The following is a 25,700-nucleotide window of genomic DNA, read 5'->3' as shown; positions in this document are numbered from 1 at the left end:
GACGGTAAAACGGTCGTAAAGCAATAAAAAAAGAAAAAATACAGATTTTAGGTGGAAATTCTTCCGGGAAAAAACCAAAGCAAAGGACGAGAAATTCACTAATATTGAAAAACGAATGATACAGGAGGAATTTCGACTACATCCATTTAAGAGTTGAAAAACATTGTTCTAATCAAAGTCAAATAGAAGAAGATTAGTTCTATATGATCCTCGGCTTTTTACCCCCATACATCTCTTTATTTTGTCATTGTATTTATTTCTTCAACAAGTGACGAGATTCGGGTCACACAATCTCTAACAAACTAGGTTGATATTTTTAACTCAAGACACAAAATTTAAATTATTCTCATTATGTATACCATAGATGATACGATATTGAGTTTGTGTGAAAATGTAGAAATTAGAAATCATCTCCAAATTTTCTTCCTTTTCGATTAAAAGAAAAAGGTTTGAATCAATAATTCATAATTTATTTTAAAAATATTAAAACTATATTTAATTTTTGAGATTATAAAATTATATAAAATTATTAAGAAAATACATCCAGATTGAATCAGGACAAATACGTGTCCAAGTTCATTATATATAGGATGAACGTGAACTTGTCTAGACCATTTTAAGTGAATTTTATATTTTCTATAATTTCAAAATATAATTTCAATTTTAAAATTTTATTAAAATATTAATGGAATAAACCTCAACATCTTTGTGTCCAAGTTTATTTTAAAATACATTTTTAATTTGTACGTTTCAAAGATGTTTATTGAAAATTCTCAAGATTTTAGGTTAGCTTTAGAAAAAATAAAAAGAAAATCAAGGAATTTGGACATCTTTATTCGTGGCAACATACGAAAATTATAGACGGAGTCACGAGGTAGACAGAAGGAAAGGACAAAGGCAAAAATTGAGGCCCAAAAGAAAATGATGCATGGTGTGTTTGGACACCATTTAGTCATTGAATAAAATATGTATTTATTGAGATGATAATTACACACTTTTTTAATTATAAGAAATTTTAATTCTCAATATAAAGTATAATTACATCTTATCTCATGACATAATTATATAATTTTAAATTATAAAAAAATATTAATTATTATAATAAATTATCAATAATACTCCGGAAAAAAATCTAAACAAGTAACAAAATTTAAAATAAAATCATTATATGTGCTATGTTAGCCCAAAAACATCCGTAATACGATTATGAATAAAATTAAGAAGAAACGTTAATAAAATTTTTAGACTATTTAAGCGAGATTAATAAAATAACATATAATTAAATTTTTAAAAATTGCCTTAAAATTAAAGGTAAATTTGGAATCTTAGGTGTAATTACCTTTTCACCCTTCTCTTAGATTTAGAGAATGTAATTAGAGTGCTTTAATGACACTTTCGAATTAATGAGATTTATTAATTCAAAAGTTATCAAAATATGTTAAACATGTATAATTATAACTAAATCTAATTGTTTATTTTTCAAACACAATTATATCATATACAAATTGTTGTATAATTGTATGTATAAAAATAAGATTTTTAATAGGAGAAGAAAAAGTAAAATGAGAATGGAGCCAAAAGGCGAATCCAGGAGCTGGCAGGGCCCCGGCCCTTTTAAAATAAAAAATTATTATTTTGACCCTTTAGAAAATTATAAAATTTTAAATTAGTAAAGGTAAAATTACACTTTGCCCCCCTAAAATTATGAAAATTTAATTTAATCATTTAAAAATTATAAAGATATAGACTATTAAAAATTTAAAATTAAAATTTCATTTCGACCCTCCCAAAAAGAATTTCTGACTTCGTCCTTGAATGAAGCATATTTCATTATCTCGTTTATCTTTTTAAACAACACTTACAATGAAGGGATTCATCGTTATTATTGACAATAGACACTTTAATTTCGAAAAAAAATTCTGAAATAATATGTTATATTAGATAATATGGATTTAAATAAATATCTAAATTTCGTTTCTTAAGATAAGAAGAAGTATGGGGTCCATCTAGAAACATACTGCCCATAGGCCACTATAGGCGTCGAGATTATCAAAAGGAGACAACGAATGGACAAATTCAACTTCATCTTAAATGCCACAAAAGAAGATTATTATGTAAATGAGATTTTTTTTTAAAATTTGACTTGTCACAAGAAATATGATATTTTCTAATCACATAATCATATTTGTTTTAACTAGGTTACTTTAATGTCAAGATTAAGTAATATGGTGATAATTTTAACATCATTACTTAATTATACAGCGTCACTTAATTGAAATTATTCGGAGTAGGGGTGGTAAAATTCGAATCGTCTGACGAATTTTGAACTTATTCTTCTTTAAATGGAGTGGGTTTCTTTTTTCCTTGAAAAAATGGATGCAGAACGGGGTGAGGTACGGCAAGGCCCTTTTTTTTTGGACAGTAAGTATAGAGCGATTATGGTAATTGTTTACCTCATTTAGATTATTTACTTGCCTTTAAAAAATAAACATATTAGAAATAACTAGCAAAAATTAAATTGAAGTGAGGCGATGTGGAAAGAAGATGGATGCATCCAACATTCATAGAGGTGGTAGTAGTTTTCAGATGATGGGACAAACCATGCCCCATCCCGCTTCATTGCATCCTTAACTCGGAATGTAATATATGAGGTAAATAGTAATGATGAGTCTGAATTTTTTTTTATTTTTTATTATTTTTAAGATGCTATTACATTTTGTCAACTAAAGGTATTTTGAATTTATTGTAATTAGATGAGATTGTAATCACTACCCTAATAATTGCACTTACAATTTCTTTGTATCCAAATACACTAGTAAAAGGTGTTGGTAATGTTATATTTTGTCAACTAAATAATAAAATCTTACATTCTAACCACATGAACCAAATAAGATGCTGTAAACATACCTAATAACGTGCTAAATGGGTGCTTTGTTCCCAGAATGTTTGATTACCTCTAGTAATAAGATTACCAGAATGTAAAATTACTTAACGCATTACATTATCCTATTTGGTCCATTTGGTTAGGATGTAATATTTTATTATTTAGTTGTTAGAATATAAAATCATCTAAAATATGTTTTACTAGATTGTCCTTATAAAATTTGTATTGTTAACATGTATAAGAAAAGAAATTGAGACAATTTTAGAGTTCTCCATATTTAATTTTTGGTTTGCTCTTATTAAATAAAAAAAAGGAAAACTTGAATATTAAAAAAACTTGAAATTAGAACCCCGTGTGTTGACGTGATGGTTAGGGTGTTCACTGCCCAAGTGCGGCTTGGGTTTGAGTCGCGTTAATCATGTTGCTATTAAGGCTTTGCCGTCCTCTTGTAATTCACCAAGAAAAATACTAAAAAATATTTTATAAAACAAATTTATCTGACAACAATTAATGGTGTTGATTAAATCAACAATCTTTTAGTCCAGGAATAAATGCATTATATTGTAGATATTCTCATCCTTTAATTATCAAAAAACATATGAATTTGAAAGGCACTCCATGTATTCTCTATAATCTCATATATATACCAAATTCACTCGATTGAGTCTTAATTCGATTGGTATTGGTATTGTTGTTACTGTAGGAAGACGTGGGTTCAGTGGGCTGAAACACATTATCTTCGTATTTAAGGGTTAGGAGGGGTTATGAGTAAATCTAGATATTATATAAAAAAATAAAATTAATAAACGTATATGATTGCACCAATAATAATTGGGATTATGGGGGGAGGAGAAACTATCACTTATTATGAACATGAATATGATATTTTCAGATAATGACATGAAAAGAAATTGACGAAAGTGTACATAACTTTAGCTATAAGCCAGCAAGAAATTTCTTCTTCTTTCTTTCTGTTTTTAGTGGAAGACGAGATAAAAGGTTAATGCTTCTATTTCACATAGATTGTAAGTTTTACAACAAATTCGAAACAGAGCAAAAGGATATATTTAAAATAATTGTGTATAAAGTCAATAGTACATTTTCAATATAATATTTGGCATCTGAGTTTATCACTTTTTTCTAATGTGATACTTTTATTTGATAAAAGTTACACATTTTAGTATTTGAAGGTAAAAATGTCAACTTTTTAGTGTTTAATTCGGGTTTTAAGTCTGAATAGATGAAAGTTAATTCAATAGGATGAATGTGATTTAATTGAGTTCGGGGTAAATTTGATAAAAGTTAATTACTAAGATTATTAGCTAATTATGAATTTTAATCAAATCAACTCTAAAATCCAATTAAATGTTAAAAGTTAACAATGTTACCTTCAACTCCTAAAATGTGTAATTTTATCAAATGTAGGTACCACGTTAGACTGACATTTAAAAAAGTATCAAATTCATGCGCCAAATTATGCATTAAGTCTATCACAAACCTATATTTAGATACAAGGACAAAACCAAAAATTTGCTAAGATTTTAGGATACCAAAGCTAAAACAATTTTGTAAAAGGGCTTAAATTAAATTCTTGATGTTTAAGAGGGATAGAAAATATAATTTTTTATTAATCAAATGGTTAAATTTAAAAGTGACCTAAATTAAATAATTAATTACTATTAGGAGCTAAATTAGAATTACTACTTGCCCCACCAAGTTTCGTATTATTATGGCCAAATATAATGACAAACCAAACATCAATTATTGACATTTAATCAATTACCATAAACAACAAATGTCTCTATAGTTATCATCTATCTCTTTTCTTTATCTTTCAAAAAATAAATATATTTCTTGCCAAAATAAAAATTCTATATTTTATGGTGGACACTTGTGATGTGTGAATTATATATCAATGGTTTTAAATTTAGAGATATTTTGATTATTAATCTGTGTTTTATAATACATAATTCTTATTATAATTATTCGAATATGTATTACTTTTATTTATAAGGGTAAATTATAAAATTAGTCGCTTTCGTTCGCCTCAGATTACGTTTTAGTCACTTATGTTATTATTTTGTTATGAAGTGGCCACTCTACCATTAAGCTCCGTTACCTAACGACGGTCCTACGTGGCAGTCCAAATGGGTTTTAAATGTCAACTTAGATGTCTTACGTGGCAATCCAAATTAATTTTATTTAATTAAAAACCTATTTTCATCCTAGCAACCGGATATCCAAGTTGACATTTAAAATCTATTTGGACTACCTTTGGGGAGGTAACGGAGTTTAACGGTAGAGTGACCACTTTGTAACAAAACGATAACGTAAGTGACTAAAACGTAACATTTAACTAAAATGTAATTTGAGGCAAACAAAAGTGACCGTTTTTATAGTTTACCCTATTTATAATTACAATTATACTAATAAACAAATCCATATTTTAATCCAATGAAATTAGGATTAGGGTTGAAATTGAGTCCTACCCATGTTCTACTCAAAAGTCAAAACCACAAGGTTTTTACCCACCACCCAAATCAGTTTTTTGCTTGAGCTTGATGCTACGTCGTTTTCCGCAACTGTCTTGGTAGTTATGTGGCAAGGCAAGGCCACACTATCAGCGGGTCCATTGCATTTAAATTTCGTAGGTTTGGTTGTAACCAATCAGATGGCGCCATGTCTTAACGTGTATAGTTTACCTTCGACTGGTCAGATACATATTTATAGCCTAGCTTTGACCTTATCCGTTCCATTACAATGAAGTTGCCCTTTTAAACAAATTCTTTTTTTTTTTAATTAACATACACGGACAAAAATATATATATATATATGTTTTCAATTGATGTGGAAAATTATCGACGTGCAACGTGGCACATTCAATTTATCGACATGAGTTATTTATTTTAGTAATATAATTTAATTAACATACAATTAACTCGTGCAGATGAAAAACTAATATATTAGATATTGAAAAAGATTTCACATTTAATACTTCTATACATGTAAGACAATAAATAATATTTAAATTGTTTTTATTTAAAATCTCATGTATACATTTATTCCATAAAATTTGAAGAATTAAGTTACATATATTATATTATATTTTTATGTTTAAAACCTATTTAATATATAAAAGCATTTTAAAATTGAAATCTGTATGTATATTTGGTAAAATAAAATTTTCTTCACTAATTTAAACATTAAAATTCATACACGTTACATTGTTCGGTTATTTTGATCATTTCATTAAAATCACAAATGTATAATAATAAATTAGTCATAATTTTAAAATATTAACCTTCAAATTTTACAAATGATGATCATAATCCTAAAACATTCAAACAAATATATTTCAAAACAAATTTCACAAGTCCACACACACAAAAAAGCAAACAAAAGTTGGTCGATTTTAATGTAATATTTTTAAACTTAGTAATAAAACATATTTATTATCGATTTTATATTTCTTTTCAAAGATAATTATATTGACTTTAATTCAAATTAGTATATAGAACACACCATGCAAAATCCAAACATAATGTTATTAAATTTAATTGTTTAATTTAAATGTGATATATATCACATCGGTTTATAACATTATAACTATTATCAATTATTAATTTAATATTACATTAAAATTAAAAAAATATTTGTAATAATTTTATTTAGTATTATTCATCTCAATTGAATAGTTTCAATAAATAAAGACTCCTATTATTATATAAAAACATTAATTTTATATTATCACATTAGTTGATATAATTTTAGGTATTCTTAAATTAATTAATAATATAATTGAATTCAAAACTCTATTATATTAATAAATATTTTTTATGTTAATTCTATATATAATATAAGGAATAATAAAGGGAACCGTGTTTAATTTTAATTAGTTTTAAATAATGTGTTTTTATTTATTGGTACCTATAATTCATATTGATAATTTCTCTTGGATTTTAAATAAATAAAAAATTAGAACTATATAAGAAAGTAAAGTATAATATTAATTTGAAAAAAAAATAAAGTTAGGTAAAACAACGTACAATAATTATAATAATAGTTCATGATAAATATAGAAATATATTTGCACTAAATTAATAACCACATTTAATAATAATGGATGAATAAAAATGGTTTTGAGAGCATATAGTATAAACAACCTTACCTCATCATCAATTAAAATAAGTTTCAATTATCTTCATTGTTATTATTGTTTGAATATAATTCAATAATACCTCTTGAAAAATTATTTCTTTAATGCTTCCTTTTTTTATCTAACTTATTGAAACTAATAATCTCTATTTTTATCGATAATTTTTTAAATGCTTTTGATTAAATATGCCTAATACGGGATGTTATTTGTAAAAAAAAACCTTAAATTTTAATGGATATATAATTTTAATATTAATTAAGTGGTAATCAACACCCTTGGAGTTTTATTTAAATAATAATTATATTTTACATTAATAAATTAGTACAATTAAAAAATTGACACAATCTTTTTATCATTAAATTTATAAATATGATTATTTTAAAAAATAAAAATATTTTATTTTGTATAAAATAAAATCTGGAAAATGATGTTGATAAATAAATAGAAAGCTGATGAAGCTCGTTTGGTTTCCATAATTAGAAAAAAAACCTTTGTTAGCTGTTTTAAAAAAATGCTGATGCTGATGGGGAATTCTACTATCATAATGAAATAAATAGAAGATGATGAGTGCTAATTGTTTGGAAAGATTTATAGCTGTGTTTCATTTCTTATTGTTAGAACATTGATTTCCATCAGAAACCGTTTCAAGCTTCCGCCAGGTCCAACGGCGTTACCGGTCATCGGCCACCTCCATCTCCTCTGCCCCTTCATGCATCAAACTTTTCAGAAGCTCTCCTCCATCCATGGCCCCTTGATGTATCTCCGCCTAGGGTCCGTCGACTGCGTTGTGGCCCCTAACCCTGAGCTTGCCAAAGAGCTTCTCAAGCATCACGAGCTCACATTCTCCACCCGCCATCACACCGCTGCTATTGAACACCTTACTTACAACTCTTCCTTTGCTTTCGCACCCTACGGACCTTATTGGAAATTCATCAAAAAGCTCACCACTTTTGAGTTGCTGGGGAACCGAACCCTTGGCCAGACCCTTCCTGTTCGAACCAAGGAATTACATCATTTCATCGGCATTCTTTTGGGCAAGTCTAAATCAGGTGAAACCGTGAACCTAACCCAAGAGCTGTTGAAATTAACCAACAACGTCATATCTCAGATGATGCTGAGCATTAGGTGCTCAGGAACAGTAGACCAAGCTGATGGGTTCCGAACCCTAGTGCGAGAAGTGAATGAGATCTTCGGGGAATTCAATGTCTCTGATATCACATGGTTCTTCAAGAACATAGATGTGCAGGGTTTTCGAAAGAGGTTTTTGGATATCCATAACAGGTATGATTCATTGTTGGAAAAGATTATGAGAGATCGAGAGGAACTAAGGAAAAACAAGAAACCAAATGATGATGATGTGAAGGACTTTCTGGACATAATGCTTGATATCTTTGAAGATGAGCACTCCGAGGTTTAGTTAACTAGAAACCTTATTAAGGCCTTGATCTTGGTTAGTTTAATATTTCTGCTTTTTAACTTTTTCTTCTTTATAATATTTCTTGGTTGTTGCAATGGCGATTAGTTTATAATATAATATTTGGGTTAGTTAAGTATATTGCATTGCACTGGGGACAAAGTGATGTCAACTACATTTGTGGGGGGTTATGTAGGACTTTTTGACAGCCGCTACAGACACAACAGCATTAATAGCGGTAGAATGGGCATTGGCAGAGCTGATCAACAACCCAGAGGTGCTAAGAAAAGCACAGCAAGAGCTGGATCAAGTTGTGGGGAAAAGCAGGTTGGTACAAGAATCTGACACTCCTTGTCTCCCCTACCTTCAAGCCATAATTAAGGAATCATTTCGACTTCACCCTCCAATCCCAATGCTCAGCAGAAAAGCGGTTGAGGACTGCAAAACCAATGGATACACAATCCCACCTTAGTCTTTGTTGTTTGTAAACATTTGGGGTATAGGCAGGGATCCGAAGGTATGGGAGGATCCACTCAAGTTTCAGCCTTAGAGGTTCATGATCTCCAACCGAGCTGTTGATACTGATATTAATAATTCAGGGGTTCTAGATGTTAAAGGCTTGCATTATCAGCTGTTGCCTTTCGGTACAGGGAGGAGGGGCTGCCCCGGTATTTCTTTAGCGATGCAGGAACTGGCCGTCACTTTGGCAGCCTTGGTTCAGTGCTTTGACTGGAATGCCGGCGGTGGTGTTGACATGAGTGAGCGGCGGCCTGGACTTACGGCACCCAGAGCCTATGAACTCAACTGTGTTCCACTTGCACGCTCCACTCCCACTCTCTTTGCAACTTAAGCAGCCGACTGCCTTACACTACACCTCATGACATTTATAATATCCTAGGATGCTATGATATATCTATATAATTAATAATTTTAAAATTATGTTTTTCATATAAATATATATATGGATGTAAATGAAATATATTTACATATATATATAATAAACATGAAAATATTTTAAAAAAGATCAAAACTCAAAACCATATACACAAACATTTCAATATTAATATATATGTAACAATTTCAAAATAATTAAGACGATAAATATTTTGGTGCAGTATTCACTACCTCAGTTTCAGTTCCATAAAAAAACATGACAATTATGCAAGATAAACTCTTCATTAGTATTAGATTTTTGGGGGTTGAAATTAGGGTGTCCATCGATAGTAATGATCAATCCTCTTGCGAGCTGTTCTCTAGATAAGTAAATCACTAGCCATGAAAGGATCTATACTTGGTTGATTATTTGATTTGAATTTCTGGAGTTCTTGTAGTGCACGAATGGTCTAAAGCACAATTATTCTATTATAGAAAATAATAATAATGTTTTAATTTGTAGTACATATTTTTGGTGTAATAAAGAAACCTGGAATTATATGAGAAGCAAAGAAAGGGCAACATATATAAAGATTAAAGAATATTTGCCATCGGCCGTACTGTTATTTTGCACAAAAGAATTTGATGCGCCTTGAAATTATAGCTCATGGCATCGCACTATCTTGGTGGCTGCTGCATTACTCAATTAAACAAAATGGAAACGTTATGTGCCCTCAAAGCTATATCCCCGTTTGATATAATAATAATATTAGAGGTGAGTTGTGAATGGGAATGCCAAGTAGAGGAAGCTAGCCCCATGTGAAAGAAGAAAGGTGTGGGGTGTGGTCTTCCAATATTTCAACATGTGCATGTGTGTGTGAATGAAACTAGGATACTATTTCGCACATTAGGGTTTGCATGCATACTTTTCTAAGTACATCATAACAAAACATTATAATCTACAAACAATTAGATATAAAGTTTGGAAAACCACACCTCAAAGTCTCAAAGCTTATAATTGGGCTACATGTATCAGAATTAGTAGTAATGATTATTAGGTAATAGGTGGGTTCAGGGCTAGTCTCAAAAAACCACCCCCCGTTTGTCATCCCTAAATAGAAATTTGATGGCTTGTTTTAACAAGATCATGGGCCTCATACAAAAATGGTGAGGGGGAATGAGTTCACTCGTTTTCTAAAAGTACTGAACCTCAAGCACACACCACGGCCCATGAAGAGATACTGAAAGCTGTTATCTTAGCCCACACCATGGCTCAACCTCAAGCACAACTTTATTTTCTTCGCATTAATTTTTCCAATAAGGTTTCAAATTGTGGGGTGGGTCAAATGTTCAAAGGGTTCAAAGGAATTGGTTGTTAGCAGCTGGACCGACATGTGATTGATGAATGATGGGGATGGGGACACATTAAGGACGGTGGTTTGCGTTGCATTGCTGGCCAAGAGCTGCCGCTAGTCTTTGGTGGTTGAACATGAACCATCCAGAAATAGGCAGTGAGTTGGCTGGGTCGTCTAACATGGTCACGTTTAGAGGAGCTGACATGATGGCTTACCGCTTCAAACTTCAAACACTTGTTTTATTCGTAAACTATTAAGATAGTTATTTTTATTTGTCTCAAGTTACATTTTAGTCATTTGCATTAACGTTTTATTATGAAATTGTCACTCTATCGTTAAAATTTGTTACCTCCCAAACAACAGTCCGACGTGACAGTTAAAATGAGTTTTAAATGCCAAAGTAGATATTCAGCTAGGATGAGAAAGTTTTTTTTTTATTTATTAAAATAGATTACAAAATTTTGCCTTAAAACTCAATTTTATCCAATTTAAAAATAAGCAACAGCTTTTTTTTTTTGTTACTATCAGAAAAGAGAAGAGTAGAATGACAGAGAAGAAGAAGAAGAAATGGACGCACCAACCTCTATACTTTCTTGCTATTGTGGTTGCCCACAATAAACAAATAAACAAAGATGAAACATGTCATTTTTGTCGGTCACATATATAGAAAAATATGAAAAGATGGACCACCATTTGGCAAAAAAAATCATAATATCTGAAACCAAAACCCAGGTAAAGAACAAAAAGCCTATTGATTACTGTAATCCATGCCTGGACCCTCCATCAAATCGATCATTTGTTCTTCCATCTTTAATAAAAAATCAAACTAATTGATGGAACACTCAATTTGATTTCTATAATTGTTTCGATTCAACAAAGATGACTATGAAAATGGATTATTTTTTCAGTCGAAATGAAAACGAAAAACTAAAAGAAAAATGAGACTGAAGGGTTTTTTTTTTTTCCAGTTTCAGGATTAATCTAATGCGTTGATTTTGATTATTTCGGGAAACCAAATTAATATTTTTCTTTAATTAATTTATAAATTTCAATTAATTAAATTTATTTAATTAAAAATCAATTAATTTACTTGGCTGGACATTCATGTTGAGATTTAAAACCTATTTTAACTGTCACGTCGAACTGCCGTTTGGGAGGTAACAGATCTTAACGGTAAAATGATCATTTCGTAATAAAACGATAACGTAAATAACTAAAATATAATCTGAGTCAAACAAAAATAACTATTGCAATAATTTACCCTTGTTTTATTACATTGTTCTCGATTATTAATAATTATATACACAATATTATAATTTTATATTAAGGAATGAATTTGGCACAACACTTTATACAAAGTATGAACAAGAAGTAGAACACTTGAATGTATCATTATGTATTAGATTGATATGGATATTGCTTAGTTTATTTGAAAGGAATTACACCCATAACATGATGTTCAATTAGCACATGTTAATTTCCCTCCATATCTGTCTTCTTTTTTAATATTTAAATGATTATTTCCCTCTCTTTTTTTCTTTTCTAATTTGATATTTTATCACAATTTTCTTATTTGATTTAGTTAATCTATAATTTTCAGTTTTGGAGACACATCATCAAGTAATAGTTCATGTTATTGACCGTCAAGAAATTCAAGTAGGATTGTTGATTAAGTTTTAGCTCGATTGGCATGAACATTGATATGAGTTCAAGTACGTTGAAGCGCATTATCCTCCTATTTATGAATTGAGGAGGAATCATGAATAGTTTTAGGTATTGTATCAAAAAAAAAAGATGTATACTCCGTTTGATTTTTACGTTTAAATAAATTTAAATCATAACCAATTAATTAATTAAGTTTAGAGTTAAATTTATTGTTTTCAATATTTTTAATTTTTCAAAACATTTTTTCAGTAAAAACAATAAGATCTTTTTTTGTTATTAATTCTTATTTTTGACACGCTTTTCATTTTTTATTTTTCATAATTTTACACCAAAATTTTCTATTTTTCAAAAAATGAGAAACCGAAATGTCTTTATCTTCTGAAATCAACTGAGCCATGTACTTTTTTATAGTGAATACCCCATGCTTTCTACGTGTGAACAAATCACATATTTATAATGTCATTCTCGTAATAACTACCCAATTCACTGCCTACTCTCAAAACTCGTTATCAGAACGCAACGTTCTGTCTACCAATCCACGCCCAATAACACCCGGACGTACTATCAAGTACTTACTAACAATTAAAAAAAATGTTAAATCCTCATTTCGGTCCCTCTATTATTATTATTATCAAATTTAGGATTTAATCTCCATACTTTAATTTAGTCCATTTATTTAGATACTTCCAAATATTTATTTAGATTATTTCAATTAAAATATTTATTTAGATTATTTTTTTAAAATTAGATACTTCAAATCATTATGATGACATATATATATTTTTGGTGTTAGAAGGCGTGGTTTAGTAGTATAAAATAGAGGATAAATATCAAAATTGTACATGGATTTTAATTCAATGTAATGTGCAATTATACACATAAACTTTGATTTTGTACAATTATATGCATAAAATTTCGATTGTGGTTCGAATGCATACATAAAGCTTTTGATTTTGATTCAATTGTATACATTTAAAAAAATAAACACATCAATTTATTTTTACATCATATAAGTATAAGCATTATTTGTGTGTACAGTAGGTAAATGTAAAATGTTGCTATATTGCTAATAGTGTTGGTGGTTTGTGAAAATTGAATCAAATCAAAATTTCATATACAACATTCACATTGGGTGAAAGTTTATGCGTAGTTTTGAGATTTATCCCTAAAATAGAGGAATTAAAGCACAAGGACTAAATCTCGAATTTAATAAAAGTAGAAGGACCAAATCAGAATTTGACCAAACAAAGTTCGAAGCTAACTACGGTTAAAAATCTGACTCTTATGGAAGTAACCATGGTTAACTGATCTGCCCCTATCAAAGCTTCCCTTTTATAAACCACACCCCTAACGAACAGCTCAAAGAACCTGCGTACTGCAAAAATGGCTTTTTACGTGGACGAAGAAAATGTCTGGAAATGTGCAAAGCATCCTTCGAAGCGACGTCATAGCGGGATCTGTCCGGTTTGCCTCCAAGACAAACTAGCATCTCTTTGCCCCGACTGCGCCTACACGCTTCCTTGCGCTTGTACCGCAACCTCTTCTTCTTCCTCATACTCCCCCTTCTCTTGCTTTTCAACCGCCGCAGATGTCTCAGGTGTCGGCGCCGTCGGTCGAGTTTCCAATCTCGTCGAAAGCGAGCCTTCGTTCCGACGATCCAGATCCCTATCGATTCCTTTTCTCCATTTGAAACCGGAGAGTTTAAACGAAAAGAAGGATTTATCGGCGAGCAATAAGAGCAGGACGCCGTCGTTTTGGACGATGTTTAGTAGGGCTAGTAACAAGAGCAAGCGGTTCGACAGCGAAGATCATGGAAGAGAAGTAGAGAAAGAGAGCGCAGCGGCGGTGGAGGACGAAAGGAAGAGGAGGACGATGATGAGGAAGTCGAGGTCAGTGGCAATGACGTCAAATTCCGGCATCGGAGATTTGAAATCTTCGACGTCTACGAAAGGAAAGGGGTGGCATTTCACGAGTCCGATGAAGGCATGGAGGCAAACTAGGGTTTCCAAATTGGTTTTCCAACAACGTTCTCCTTTGTATAGAGGTTGATTAATTACTGTAAGTCTTTTTTTTTTTTTTTTTGCTCTTTATATTTGTATAGTACATAAGTAAAAATGCCAAAAAAGAAAAAACAATCGGAGCGAACGGAAAAAATAACTGAGTGAAATCGAGTCACTAGTGACAATGATTTTCATTCTGGCTTTTTGGTGTTCAATATATATATTACTGCAGTTGGTTAAATTTCAATGTGGTTTATTATTTTCCGTAAATTTTATAGACACGAATCCCGAAAGAAGATAGGGGGGATTAAGAAACATAAAGAATGTGAAAGTTGTAGAATGGGAAAGGGACAATATGGGTGCACTGCATGCATACATCCACATTTGCATTTGCTTTTGCAGGTGCATATGGAAGAGTTGGTTTTTTGCTTTGTTGTATATTGTTGTTATATTTTGGGAATAAAAAGATACTGAAAGAAGCCGACCAACTGCTTAAATCTTTCTGCCTACCCACATTAAAGCTTCCCCTTCTGATTTTTCTTCTTTATATAAATTTAATACAAGATTTAATGGCTATATTGTGGTAGTGGTCCTTTCATTTCCACTGTTTCCTCATGGTTGGACTTTTTGAAGTTGGTCTCAATGCCTTTTGCCAATTTCATGTTCTGTACCTTTTTTCCTTTTCGGTTTCAATGATTTGAGACCTCTCTCTCCTCTCTCTCTCTCTCTGCAGATAATTATCACATAAATGTATGCATATGAAAATGCTTTAATGAACAATATCCGCGTATAAAAGTACATGAATGAAATTTGGTGGGTGCTTTCTCATCTTATGATTGATTTGGAGAAAATTTACTTTGATAAACATCTATTTCAATTATTTGAAACCCTCTCTCTTTATTTGCAGATAACATGTATGCATATGAAAATGCTTTAATGAACCATATATATACATGCATATGAAAATACAAATACATTAATGAATTTAGGAAGTTGCTTTCTCGTGTTATGATTTTAATAGAATGTGATTGTTGGGAATATAATTTCCGAAAATATTATTCTACAATGTTTGGTACTAAATATAATTTATATTACCCTTATTAAATAAAATATAATATTCATGTATTTAATTTTATAATAAACTTTATTCTTAATAAATATTTGGATTAAATTTTAATTGATAAATTTTAAATTATTTTAAAATTATAATTTTAATTGAAAGTAAAATTATTTCAATTTGTCTTCCACATTTTCTAAAGAGAATAATGGATGTATAAATTTAAAAACACTTGAAACCAAGTTTATTTTAGCTAAAGGCTGACCCATAATAATATGAAAAAGATAGTTGATTTCAGGTATTACTTTGAGCAAAACTATAACTAATTAAATTGGAGTCATATGTCCTACACAACTTAAACGGATATTCTCGAAAAAATAAGAAATACAAGTGCTACATTAATTTTGTAGCTAGGAAAAAATAAAATCAGGTAATAAAATAAACTTGCAAAAATCTGTTGAAGTAATAGATAAAACCAAGTAGTAGGAGGAGGAAAGAGAAAATAGCTACTTGTATTTTTAAGTAGATTAATACCCTAAACTAATATAAAATAGGGTTGATTTTATCTTACTATTTATTTAAATTTCCTTGAAAAGTAATTTTTCTATTTTTATCATTGGCTTAAAATAATAAAATTTTAAAGAAAATAAATAAAATTTAATATTAGAAAGAACAATATCATTTAATTTCTTTCTTCCTCTCATATTTGAAGGTTTTTTCCATAAGAATTTTGGGTATCTAATAATTATGCTAAGTTAGGATTAATTGTGAAACTCAAATTAAATCACATTCGAAATTCTTTCTTACTTGATTTTTTCTTCTTAACATTTAAGAGTTGAAGGCAAGTCATGTGAGGAAATGACCCACATGGAACGTGGAAGCGGGGTTTAGGTATTTGGCGGCACATAGAAATTTATTTTTAAATATAAGGTTCTCCTATTTCTAGTAGCGACACATATACGCACACGAACGCCATTCTTCTTTCTTCCTTCACTTCGCCAATTGGCAGGAGTTGTGGGATCCAATGAAAGCCGAAAGCTATTGTTTTAAATCGAGATAAATATAAAAAAAATTGATTCTCTGAAATTATATATAATTTTAATTTGATTTGTTTTTTAATTATTAAACATTTTATTAAATAAAAATATTTAATACATTTTCAGTGTAATTTTTAAATTTCACAAGCAAAATCAAGAATTAAAAAATTTTGTCATGTGTTTTTCTTTAATATTTTACCATATATTAAGATTATTTATGGAATAAAAAAATTATCAATGTACTAAATACTCTCACCCTTTATTAAATGCAATACTATTTTACATTTACTTTTTGTATATACAAATAATTGTATCAAACAATACAAATATTAATTTCAGATATACAATTGAATCAAAATCAATTTCATAATGAACCCCAAATCAAAATTTCATATACACAAGTACACCAAGTCAAACTTAGAGACTATTTCAATTTGTTCATTGGCATCGTTATTATTGTAACAATATATAAAACCTAGATTTAAGTGTGCTTAAATGCATAATATCTTTACTTTAAAAATAAAATAAAATTGATAGTTTTGAATTTGCGTTAAATTATTTTTAAACTTAGCTTAGCAGCAACTCCTACATTGCAATCTGAATTTTTTATTCAAATTAGTCCATGAATTTAGCAATTATTCCTATTAAAGCCTCAACTAAGCAATTCTTCTCACATTAGAGTTTTAATTTTTTAATGTTAGTCCCTAAATTCAACAATTATTCCCATATTAAAGCCTAAACTTAAAATTATTCTCATATTAAACCCCAAATTTTAGGATTTTCAAAAAAATATCAGGGACTAACTTAGGCAAACCAAGTTTAAAAGTTAACTTGGACTAAAAAATTTCAAGACTTAGTTTCTGAACTTGGCAACTTAAGTATCATATGGAAAAACAATTCTTAGTTATACAAAACTCCATGAAACCTTGTTACGTTTTCACGTCTTTGTGATGACAATTTACACTAAATGCCCAACACACAAACAATGCTACCATATCAAGTCCCAAAACAGCACCTGTACGCTAAAAAAAAAGAAAGTAAAAAGCCCGCTTGCCAATAAACCTGGATTTTCTCCTTGACGATATTCACTATGAAACACATTGGCTGGTAATGGTAATGTAACAATCAACTCATTTATATATGCTTTAAAACTCCACAAACAATATAATATCAGAGGATTCTGTCTTGGAAATCTGTAATAAGAGTGGATGCCAACGAACTTATTTTCTTTCCCGTCTCTCCAGCAATGTTCTTGAGGTTTGAGATATCCTGCTGTGCCTGAAAGTGTGACATTTTCATCAAATGAAAACGAAACAAATCAACTTAACAAGATAAGAGAAAAGTATATGATAATTTCCCAAATATCGTATGCACTCGTAAAATTTCATGTGAAGCATAAATGACTAGATTTAAAAAAGCATACCTGGAAAGAGAGTCGATCGATGAGGTCACTAGCGGTGAGGTCAAGAGATTTATCTATACCATGACCAAATAGATCAGCGCTGGATATGGCTGTCGAACCCTGCCAAAACACAAAACATGCTATTGATCTCACAAAACATAGTCTTTTGAGGCTTAAAAATGAAGATAGCTTTCAACAAAGGGACACATACTGAGAATTTCTGCAATGTAACTTGAGCATCACCATCTGCTGCTCTGGTCTGATCGCCAAAATATTGGGCCGAGGAAATAGATTTTGCATTTGAGAACTTTTTCCTAGCTTCATCGGTTTCCTGAATCTGAGAATAAGATGAAGGAATACGAAACAAAATCATAAAGGCAGATGAGGGCACAAGCATAAATTAATAACGAAGACTAATCACTTTCAGGGGACCAATATAAAAGTTGAAAGATAAATCATTCGAAACTTCCCTCACATCAAATTGTCATACATTATACTACATCAACATTTCCAATAAGGGAGTATTTTCCATTTTTAAACATATCAATTTGGAAGGCAAAACCATACAAGTGAAGCATTCAAGTAGATTCCAGAATAAAGTAGATTCAATCTCTAGCTATACAGGTTCGAAATTAATAACAAGTCATAAAAAGGAGCAAGATATTCTGAAACCAAAATGAGAATATTCCATCAATGATCAAATTAATCAATCATTAATGAACAAAATGTGCAAGTTCTAGGTCATTAAGAGAGGCCATACAACTTCTTGCACTTTCGAGGAATTTGAGCTTGATTTCTTCTGAAAACCATTGTCCATTTCAAATTCAGCAAAGAAGCTTGATGACTTCGGTAGAGCAACATGGCCGAGCACTTGTGGACCATCAGAATTCAACTTAGTAGATTGTGCATTTTCCACATACTCAAAACGAGATGGAAAAGGTGAGGTAATAGGTGCAGTGTTAATACTAGAGGAAGCAACAGGGACAACTGGTTCTTCAGGCTTCTGGTCATAGAGATTTTCACTGTGCTGCATTCAAGGCAAATTATGTTGTCAAGAAGAAAAGCATGTAAAATAACTCCCAAAACAAGCAATTATTGTAATAAAGAAATCCTTATGATCATTCCGCTACAATTGCATTACTCAAAAAGGATTGTTACTAATACCTTATTAGTAAGCTTTCGGGCACCAAGACCCCCAGTTTTCTTTGCTCCAAGAGGCTTCTTGATGGTGCTGGTAAGAACTCTTTGAGAAGTTTTTGGCGCAACAGAAATTTCTGGTTTCTCTACCCTGTCTAAGGAACTTTCTTTAGGAGCCTCCGCAGACTTGCTATCAAGAGGCCCATTAGATGCTAGTGATGACTGAGAAGCAACCGGGGATGAAGGCAAACCTGCCTCTTCTGCCATACTTTTACCAACTTCTTTAGATAGCATTTGCCTATATAAATCAGCAGCTCTTGAAGTATATTTGGCCTCAATTTTGCCTCCATCAGTCCATCCATGCTGCTTAAAGAAAACCTGTGCACGGTTGTTCCCTCCATATATCATCATTCTCAATTGTTCAGGAGACCAGGAGTCTAAATTTGTAGACCTACATAAAATTATATATATTCCTTTTCAGAACAGAAAGAGAAAACTGCAAAGACTCAAAGACATAAGCAGCAGCTCGGAAATTGCATGATGGTATCGACATCACATGATTCTCAAATCCCACTAATAAGCATGTTTCATAATAAACATAAAATGTCCAAAAGATCCTTGCTTTTTTCTACCAGTAAGGACTCTTGAATATGAGCACCAACACAACAAACCCTAATAACCAGAAAATAAAGCATATGGAAACAATATACATACAACATCGTTTACTACAATGGTTTCTTGTATCAGAAAAGGAAAATAACCTTTCTAAGTTTTTTTTTTTTTTTTTTAAGTTAAATGGAGGGAAAAATATAAACTAAGATGGGAGCAGCCAATCTCATCCGGATAGTAAAATCAGACAATGAATTTATCCTCATTCATAACAAAATCTAAACCTCTTTGAAAGAAAATAGAAAATTCATAATTCAGGCACTCGTAAAAAGAATAAAAGGAATCAAATTTTCTCATTATCATTAATTTCTTCAAGAATTTGAGAAGATTGCAGACCATAGAACATAATGCACTCCAAGCAAAACTTTCTCATATAACCACACTAGATTTTTTCAGTTTTATCTATAAAACTTCCTGATGAGAGAGATGAACCGGAAGTGCAATTAAATCTTTTTTATTCTACTGTATATAACATAACGAAATATTCAACAGTTTCACACATAATTGAGAAGTGAGATAAACAAAATTAAAAACGCATCGAGCAATATAAAAATTAAATTACAAAATGGAAATGGAATAAAAAAAAAAGTAAGGATACCTGACAAAACTGATATGGACACCGAGACTCCGATGAACGGCTGAGCAATCGATGCAGAGAAAGATCCCATACGTAACAGACGCCCACGTCGGATTCTTGGCATTGCAATCGAAACACATCTACGAAATTTCAAATTCAAAAAAAAAAAAATCAAAATCGAAGATCCGTTAACCGAAATTCCAGATCTAAAACAAAAGTTTAAAAAATATATTGAAATTTAGAATAAAAAAATACAGACCTTGTTATCTGATTTTGCTTTCAGCTTTCTGAAAACAACGTTCTTATCGGTCAGGCTATCGGACAACGACGACGACGACGACGACGCCATGATGTCTTTCTTTTCCTTGTTTTTGTTGAAATTTAGAACGAAAAATTGTAGTTATTAAATTAAAATAAAGAAAAAGTAGTGTTCTGAAGAGGTGTGGAATGGAAATCGAACACCTCCTCAGCCCCTATGGGATGGGAATTCAAGGCTTTCTTATTATATATCAAGAATTTCAAAATTTTGAATTAAAAGAAAACAAAATGGTAATCAATGCATATAATTGTTAACTAAAAAGATCAATAATAAATACTAATTTATATAATCTTCAAACAGGGTTGATGATCTCTAAGCCCATATTTTAAAGATCAAAACCCAAGGGGTAGTTCTTGAAGTTCAAGTTTTGGGCTCATGTAAGGATCTTCCAACAAAAACCTATGGGCTCAATCTCAAAGAAGTCCTGATCAACAATTTCAGTTTTGAATGGAATCAATTATGTAGTATATACCGGGTTTTTTACAAAATTATTATAAAAAAATAAAAAATAATCAAGATATTATAATTTTTTTATTTACCAAAATATTATAAATTTTTTTTATTTACCAAAATATACAAAAAAAACAAAAAAAAAACCTGACACAGCCTGATCAGGTCAATCACATTGGAGGCACCAAAGGTGCCAATGAGATTGGCGCACCAATGGTGCCAAAGAGGTTGGAAGCACCAATGGTGCGAAAGGACTAAAATGTAACTTTTTGCAGTTTTAAGGACCTGACATGCAAATTTACCATTTTGAATTTTGAAAGTAAATTGCTGCTTGCGCACTAAAATTGAAATGTAGCTAATTGCCTTCTAAGCCCTCCTTATTTATTATTTTAATTAAGTAATAACTCTATTTTAATTTAATAAACTATTCTCATTTAATAACTCTATTTTAATTTAATAAACTATTCTCATTTAATAACTCTATTTTAATTTAAAAAAATTAAGTAAACTATTTTAATTTAATTTTTAAAAATTAAAATAGAGTTATTAAATGAAGAATTCTAATTAAGTAATAACTCTATTTTAATTTAATAAACTATTCTCATTTAATAACTCTATTTTAATTTAATAAACTATTCTCATTTAATAACTCTATTTTAATTTTTAAAATTAAAATAGAGTTATTAAATGAAATAGTTTATTAAATTAAAATAGAGTTATTACTAATTAGAATTCTAAGTATCTTAATTATCACTTAACTAATATTAGATTTAATTAAAAATTAATAGAATACTAGGCATGCCTTATTGAAAAACCGAAGCAATAATAAAACTAATCACCCATAAATATAACCCAAATAGAAAAAATAAATTATAATTATAAACTATTCTCATCAAATTTAGTAAATTTTTAAATAAACTATTCTCATCAAATTACCAAAATAATACATAAAATATGAATTAGTTTATACTTTTTAAATAGTTTTACTTTAGGAAAATATATTTACTTTAATAATAAAATAAAGGCTTTTATGAGTAAAAATCATAGATTAAGAGCTTATTTAACTACAAAAATAGGTTGAGGGCTTGTTTATTAAATAAAAAAGTGAGTTGAAGGGGAATAAAAAGAAAATAATAAATAAGGAGGGCTTAGAAGGCAATTAGCCACATTTCAATTTTAGTGCGACAGCAGCAGCAATTTACTTTCAAAATTCAAAATAGTAAATTTGCATGTCAGGTCCTTAAAACTGCAGAAAGTTACATTTTAGTCCTTTGGCACCATTGGTGCCGCCAATCTCTTTGGCACCATTGGTACTGCCAATCTCATTGGCACCTTTGGCACCTCCAATGTGATTGGCCTGATCAGGCTGTGTCAGGTTTTTTTTTCTTCTATTTTTTGTTTTTTTTTGTATATTTTGGTAAATAAAAAAATTTATAATATTTTGGTAAATAAAAAAAAGTTATAATATTTTGGTTATTTTTTATTTTTTTATAATAATTTTGTAAAAAACCCAGTATATACCATTAATCGAATTATCTGAAATATTGAACTCTTAATCACCACTCGAATCAAAATATTTTTGAAATTTATTAACCAAACCAAAGGAGACCCTGAACACAAATGAAATTCAAATCTTCAAGTATGTCACTTGTAACTTTTAAGTTGGTGGTTCGATTCTCTCGTATATGTGTGATTTGCACAATTAATATTACGAACTATAGATCATACCTCCACTAATTGAGGTGCTTCTCTTTCGTGAAGGCTTTAAGATTCTCGGTGGAAGCAAGAGTCAAAATCCTAACATAGAGATAATGCTAACTATTGTTGGGATTTGACCGATTGCACAACAACCAACACATTAAAAGTTCACTCGATACAAATGAAATTCAAACTCAAATATTTAATTTTACCTTCACTGTATATTTAAACTTTGGATACAATATTGTTAAGAATGACAACCACAAACTTCAAACATGAACTATAAAACAAATATGAAAAATTCCAAAATAAACAAATAAACAAATCTAGATAATATACATACGAAAAGCGTAGAATTATACATCTAATCTAATAGGTTTGGTTCTAAATATTCAAACCTTACATCAATCTTATCCGCCCATGCATATGATTTTAATTAAAAATAATAATGGCAAATTTGTGAGTGTGAAAACACAGATGTAATAGTTAGGCTCAATTTGGCGGTAATGAAAGTAAGCCAACTGGCAACTTCAACATTAAGGGTTTGGGTTTGTTTGATTGAAGGAATTAATTTTCCGGAAAATCATTTCCAACTTTCCAGCGTTTGATTGGCGGAAAACATTTTCTATTTGGAAAATAAACTCCAAAATAAGGGAAAATGGGTTACATTTTAGGGAAAATGTCTTACCCTTTCAATTTCCGTAAGACATTTTCCGTGCTCTCCTCTCTATCGCCTCCTTCATTCCTTCCTTCATTTCGGTGAAAATTGCTTCATTTATCGATTTTCCAAGAACTTGTTTTTTAATTATTCAATACTTGTTTTTTAACACAATTACAAATAATTTGTTTGATATTAATTTTTTCAATTTATAACGATTAATATTGTAGCTTAATAATTGAGTATTATTATAAATAAATCATTGCAATATATGTAAAAATAATTTAAAATATAAAATTTATTAATACATATCAATATATGTAAAAACAATTTTTCGAAAATATTTCAGAAATCATAAACAGTAGAAAATATTTTACATGATTCAATCAAACACCGAAAATATTTTCCAAGAAATCATTTTACGAGAAAAGTAAAACATTTTCCTGAAATCATTTTACGGAAAATATTTTCTTGGCAATCAAACAGACCCTAAATAACTGATTGTTAAATTTTAAAATATTTTAATTATACCTCAAATTATTAATATTATATTAATCATGTCTTTTGTTTTTAAAACAGTTAAATAACACATAAAATATTTTATAATTAAATTTAAAATAAAATTTTACATTTATAAAAATTTCGAAAATCTTAAAAATATTTCACAACAAATTTGTATACCTGTATATATAGGTGGCAAAGGTGAAGGAAACATAATGATCACAATGTGTATGGTTTTTCAGATATATAATTTATTTGACAGCAATATTATTGAATTGGATTAATAGAATGTTTAAATGGTAGGTGTGGGTACATTGGATGCAAAGCTAAAACACAAAAAGGGGTTACTATATCATTAAATTTGAATTATGCGGGTGATTTGGAATTCGACCCGATTAAAAAAGGATAATATCTCCTTACTAATTAGCCATCTCTATTAGGTCTCCATTATTAGTAGGGATAATACGTGTCAAGTTTAAGAGGATAACCTGTCGTTATGCATTACATTTAATTATCACCTAATATGTTATATCAGAGAATCATGTCTTATAAATATAAAAAAAAACTTATAAAAAATAACAGAAAAAGCCTCAACAACAACATTTTCAAAAATAAATATATAAAGAAAAAACAAAGGTTAGATTCAACAATTATCTTTTATATTAAACCCATAATTTGAGTAGTGGAATTTTTATTTTTATTAAAAAAAAAACCTAGAGGATGGGCCTTAAAAACCCACTTTTTTTTTGTGAGGAAAGTAGCCTTGAGAAATGGCCAAGATGGCTAAATTTTTGTTTTGTTTGTGGACCTTGACTGCCTGAATGTGGACATATCAATATAATCAAATGGGGCCAATTAAGACAACAAATATAGGGTTAGAAATTAATTGTTAAAAGCAGCGGGCGGCACGTTTTTAAAATGCAACACCGCATTTGATCAGTCATTTTCTGCGATAGGATTCTTCTTAAATTATAAAAATAAAATAAAATTTAAATAAACTACCGTCAAGATGACTAAACTATTAATAAATTTATGTTTTGATCATTCAACTTTAGAAGGTTATAAAATGACTTCTGAACTATTCGAAAATTTTCATTTAAGTCTTTGAGTTGTTAAAATTGGTGTTGTATGATATTCTTTATTTACACCCTACCCTAATCGAAAGCTCTCATTTTCTTTTTCTTTGACATTTAAATCATTTTTCATGAAACAATAACGTTACATGAACTAAAATTTAAATAACTTTCTTCTCCGAATTTTTTTAATAGATTTTTTTAATTATTGGTGTTGATTTTTTTGGGTTCATATATGAAACAAAAATATCCACGTGCTATTTATGGCATTAACTACGGTCACATTGAGTCCCGACCCGAGATTGATCTTGTCTCACCTCGACATCATCTTTGTGGTATATATTAAGTGTATTAATTAATGCCTTTTATAAGGTCAAAAAGTTATATTTTGCATTCAATTTCAATCATTCTTTACAGGTTTTTTTTTTTCACACAATCATAATCTTCATAGCTCAACCATAATAATTTCACAATATTTATTATACTATATAGTAGGAAAAGGTATCAGCTTTGCCAATAATTATGTAATATTATATTTTTCTTCTTAAAATTCAATTTAATTAACGTGTAAACTACACAACTTAAAGATGAAGAACAATGCCATGCATCTTTTCATGACCTAAACAATACTTTTTATATGCGCATTTTGTCAAGTTTTTAATTTTATTATATATAGAAAAGTTCATTTGAATTTGTCAAATTATTTATATATATAGCAAAGAAGTAGAAAATAATATATTAAAAAAAGCATTTTAATTATGCTCCGTGGTTGAAG

The 25,700-nt window shown here is 29.8% G+C and overlaps 2 protein-coding genes and 1 pseudogene across 2 annotated transcripts; 2 read left to right on the top strand and 1 right to left on the bottom strand.

Annotated features, from left to right (window-relative positions):
• Window positions 1–7,617: 7,617 nt before the first annotated feature.
• Window positions 7,618–9,380, top strand: LOC105797746 (cytochrome P450 93B2-like; annotated as a pseudogene).
• A 4,341-nt stretch (window positions 9,381–13,721) lies between these two features.
• On the top strand, window positions 13,722–14,594 carry LOC105800313 (uncharacterized). Its single transcript, XM_012631352.2, has one exon. It carries the CDS (start codon window positions 13,731–13,733, stop codon window positions 14,394–14,396), a length of 666 nt encoding a protein of 221 aa, XP_012486806.1. The 5' UTR covers window positions 13,722–13,730; the 3' UTR covers window positions 14,397–14,594.
• Window positions 14,595–17,298: 2,704 nt separating this feature from the next.
• Window positions 17,299–20,789, bottom strand: LOC105800312 (probable ADP-ribosylation factor GTPase-activating protein AGD9). The gene is made up of 7 exons (XM_012631350.2): window positions 20,486–20,789; window positions 20,248–20,366; window positions 19,008–19,431; window positions 18,604–18,870; window positions 18,055–18,180; window positions 17,865–17,963; window positions 17,299–17,719 (listed from the first exon to the last, which is right to left on the bottom strand). Exons 1-7 carry the CDS (start codon window positions 20,573–20,575, stop codon window positions 17,612–17,614), a joined length of 1,233 nt encoding a protein of 410 aa, XP_012486804.1. The 5' UTR covers window positions 20,576–20,789; the 3' UTR covers window positions 17,299–17,611.
• Window positions 20,790–25,700: the final 4,911 nt, after the last annotated feature.

This window comes from Gossypium raimondii, chromosome 9 (genome assembly GCF_025698545.1).
Source record: "Gossypium raimondii isolate GPD5lz chromosome 9, ASM2569854v1, whole genome shotgun sequence".
Lineage (NCBI taxonomy): Eukaryota > Viridiplantae > Streptophyta > Magnoliopsida > Malvales > Malvaceae > Gossypium > Gossypium raimondii.
The sequence above is the reverse complement of the archived record's forward strand: the minus strand, read 5'-3'. Positions and strand labels throughout refer to the sequence as shown.

Coding starts and splice junctions, on each gene's coding strand:
- LOC105800312 (XM_012631350.2), bottom strand. CDS start 20,575: ATGGCGTCGTCGTCGTCGTCGTCGTTGTCCGATAGCCTGACCGATAAG. Junction 18,181..18,603: donor CCTCGAAAGTGCAAGAAGTT/GTATGGCCTCTC, acceptor TCTTATTCTCAG/ATTCAGGAAACCGATGAAGC. Junction 17,720..17,864: donor TCGATCGACTCTCTTTCCAG/GTATGCTTTTTT, acceptor TCACACTTTCAG/GCACAGCAGGATATCTCAAA.
- LOC105800313 (XM_012631352.2), top strand. CDS start 13,731: ATGGCTTTTTACGTGGACGAAGAAAATGTCTGGAAATGTGCAAAGCAT.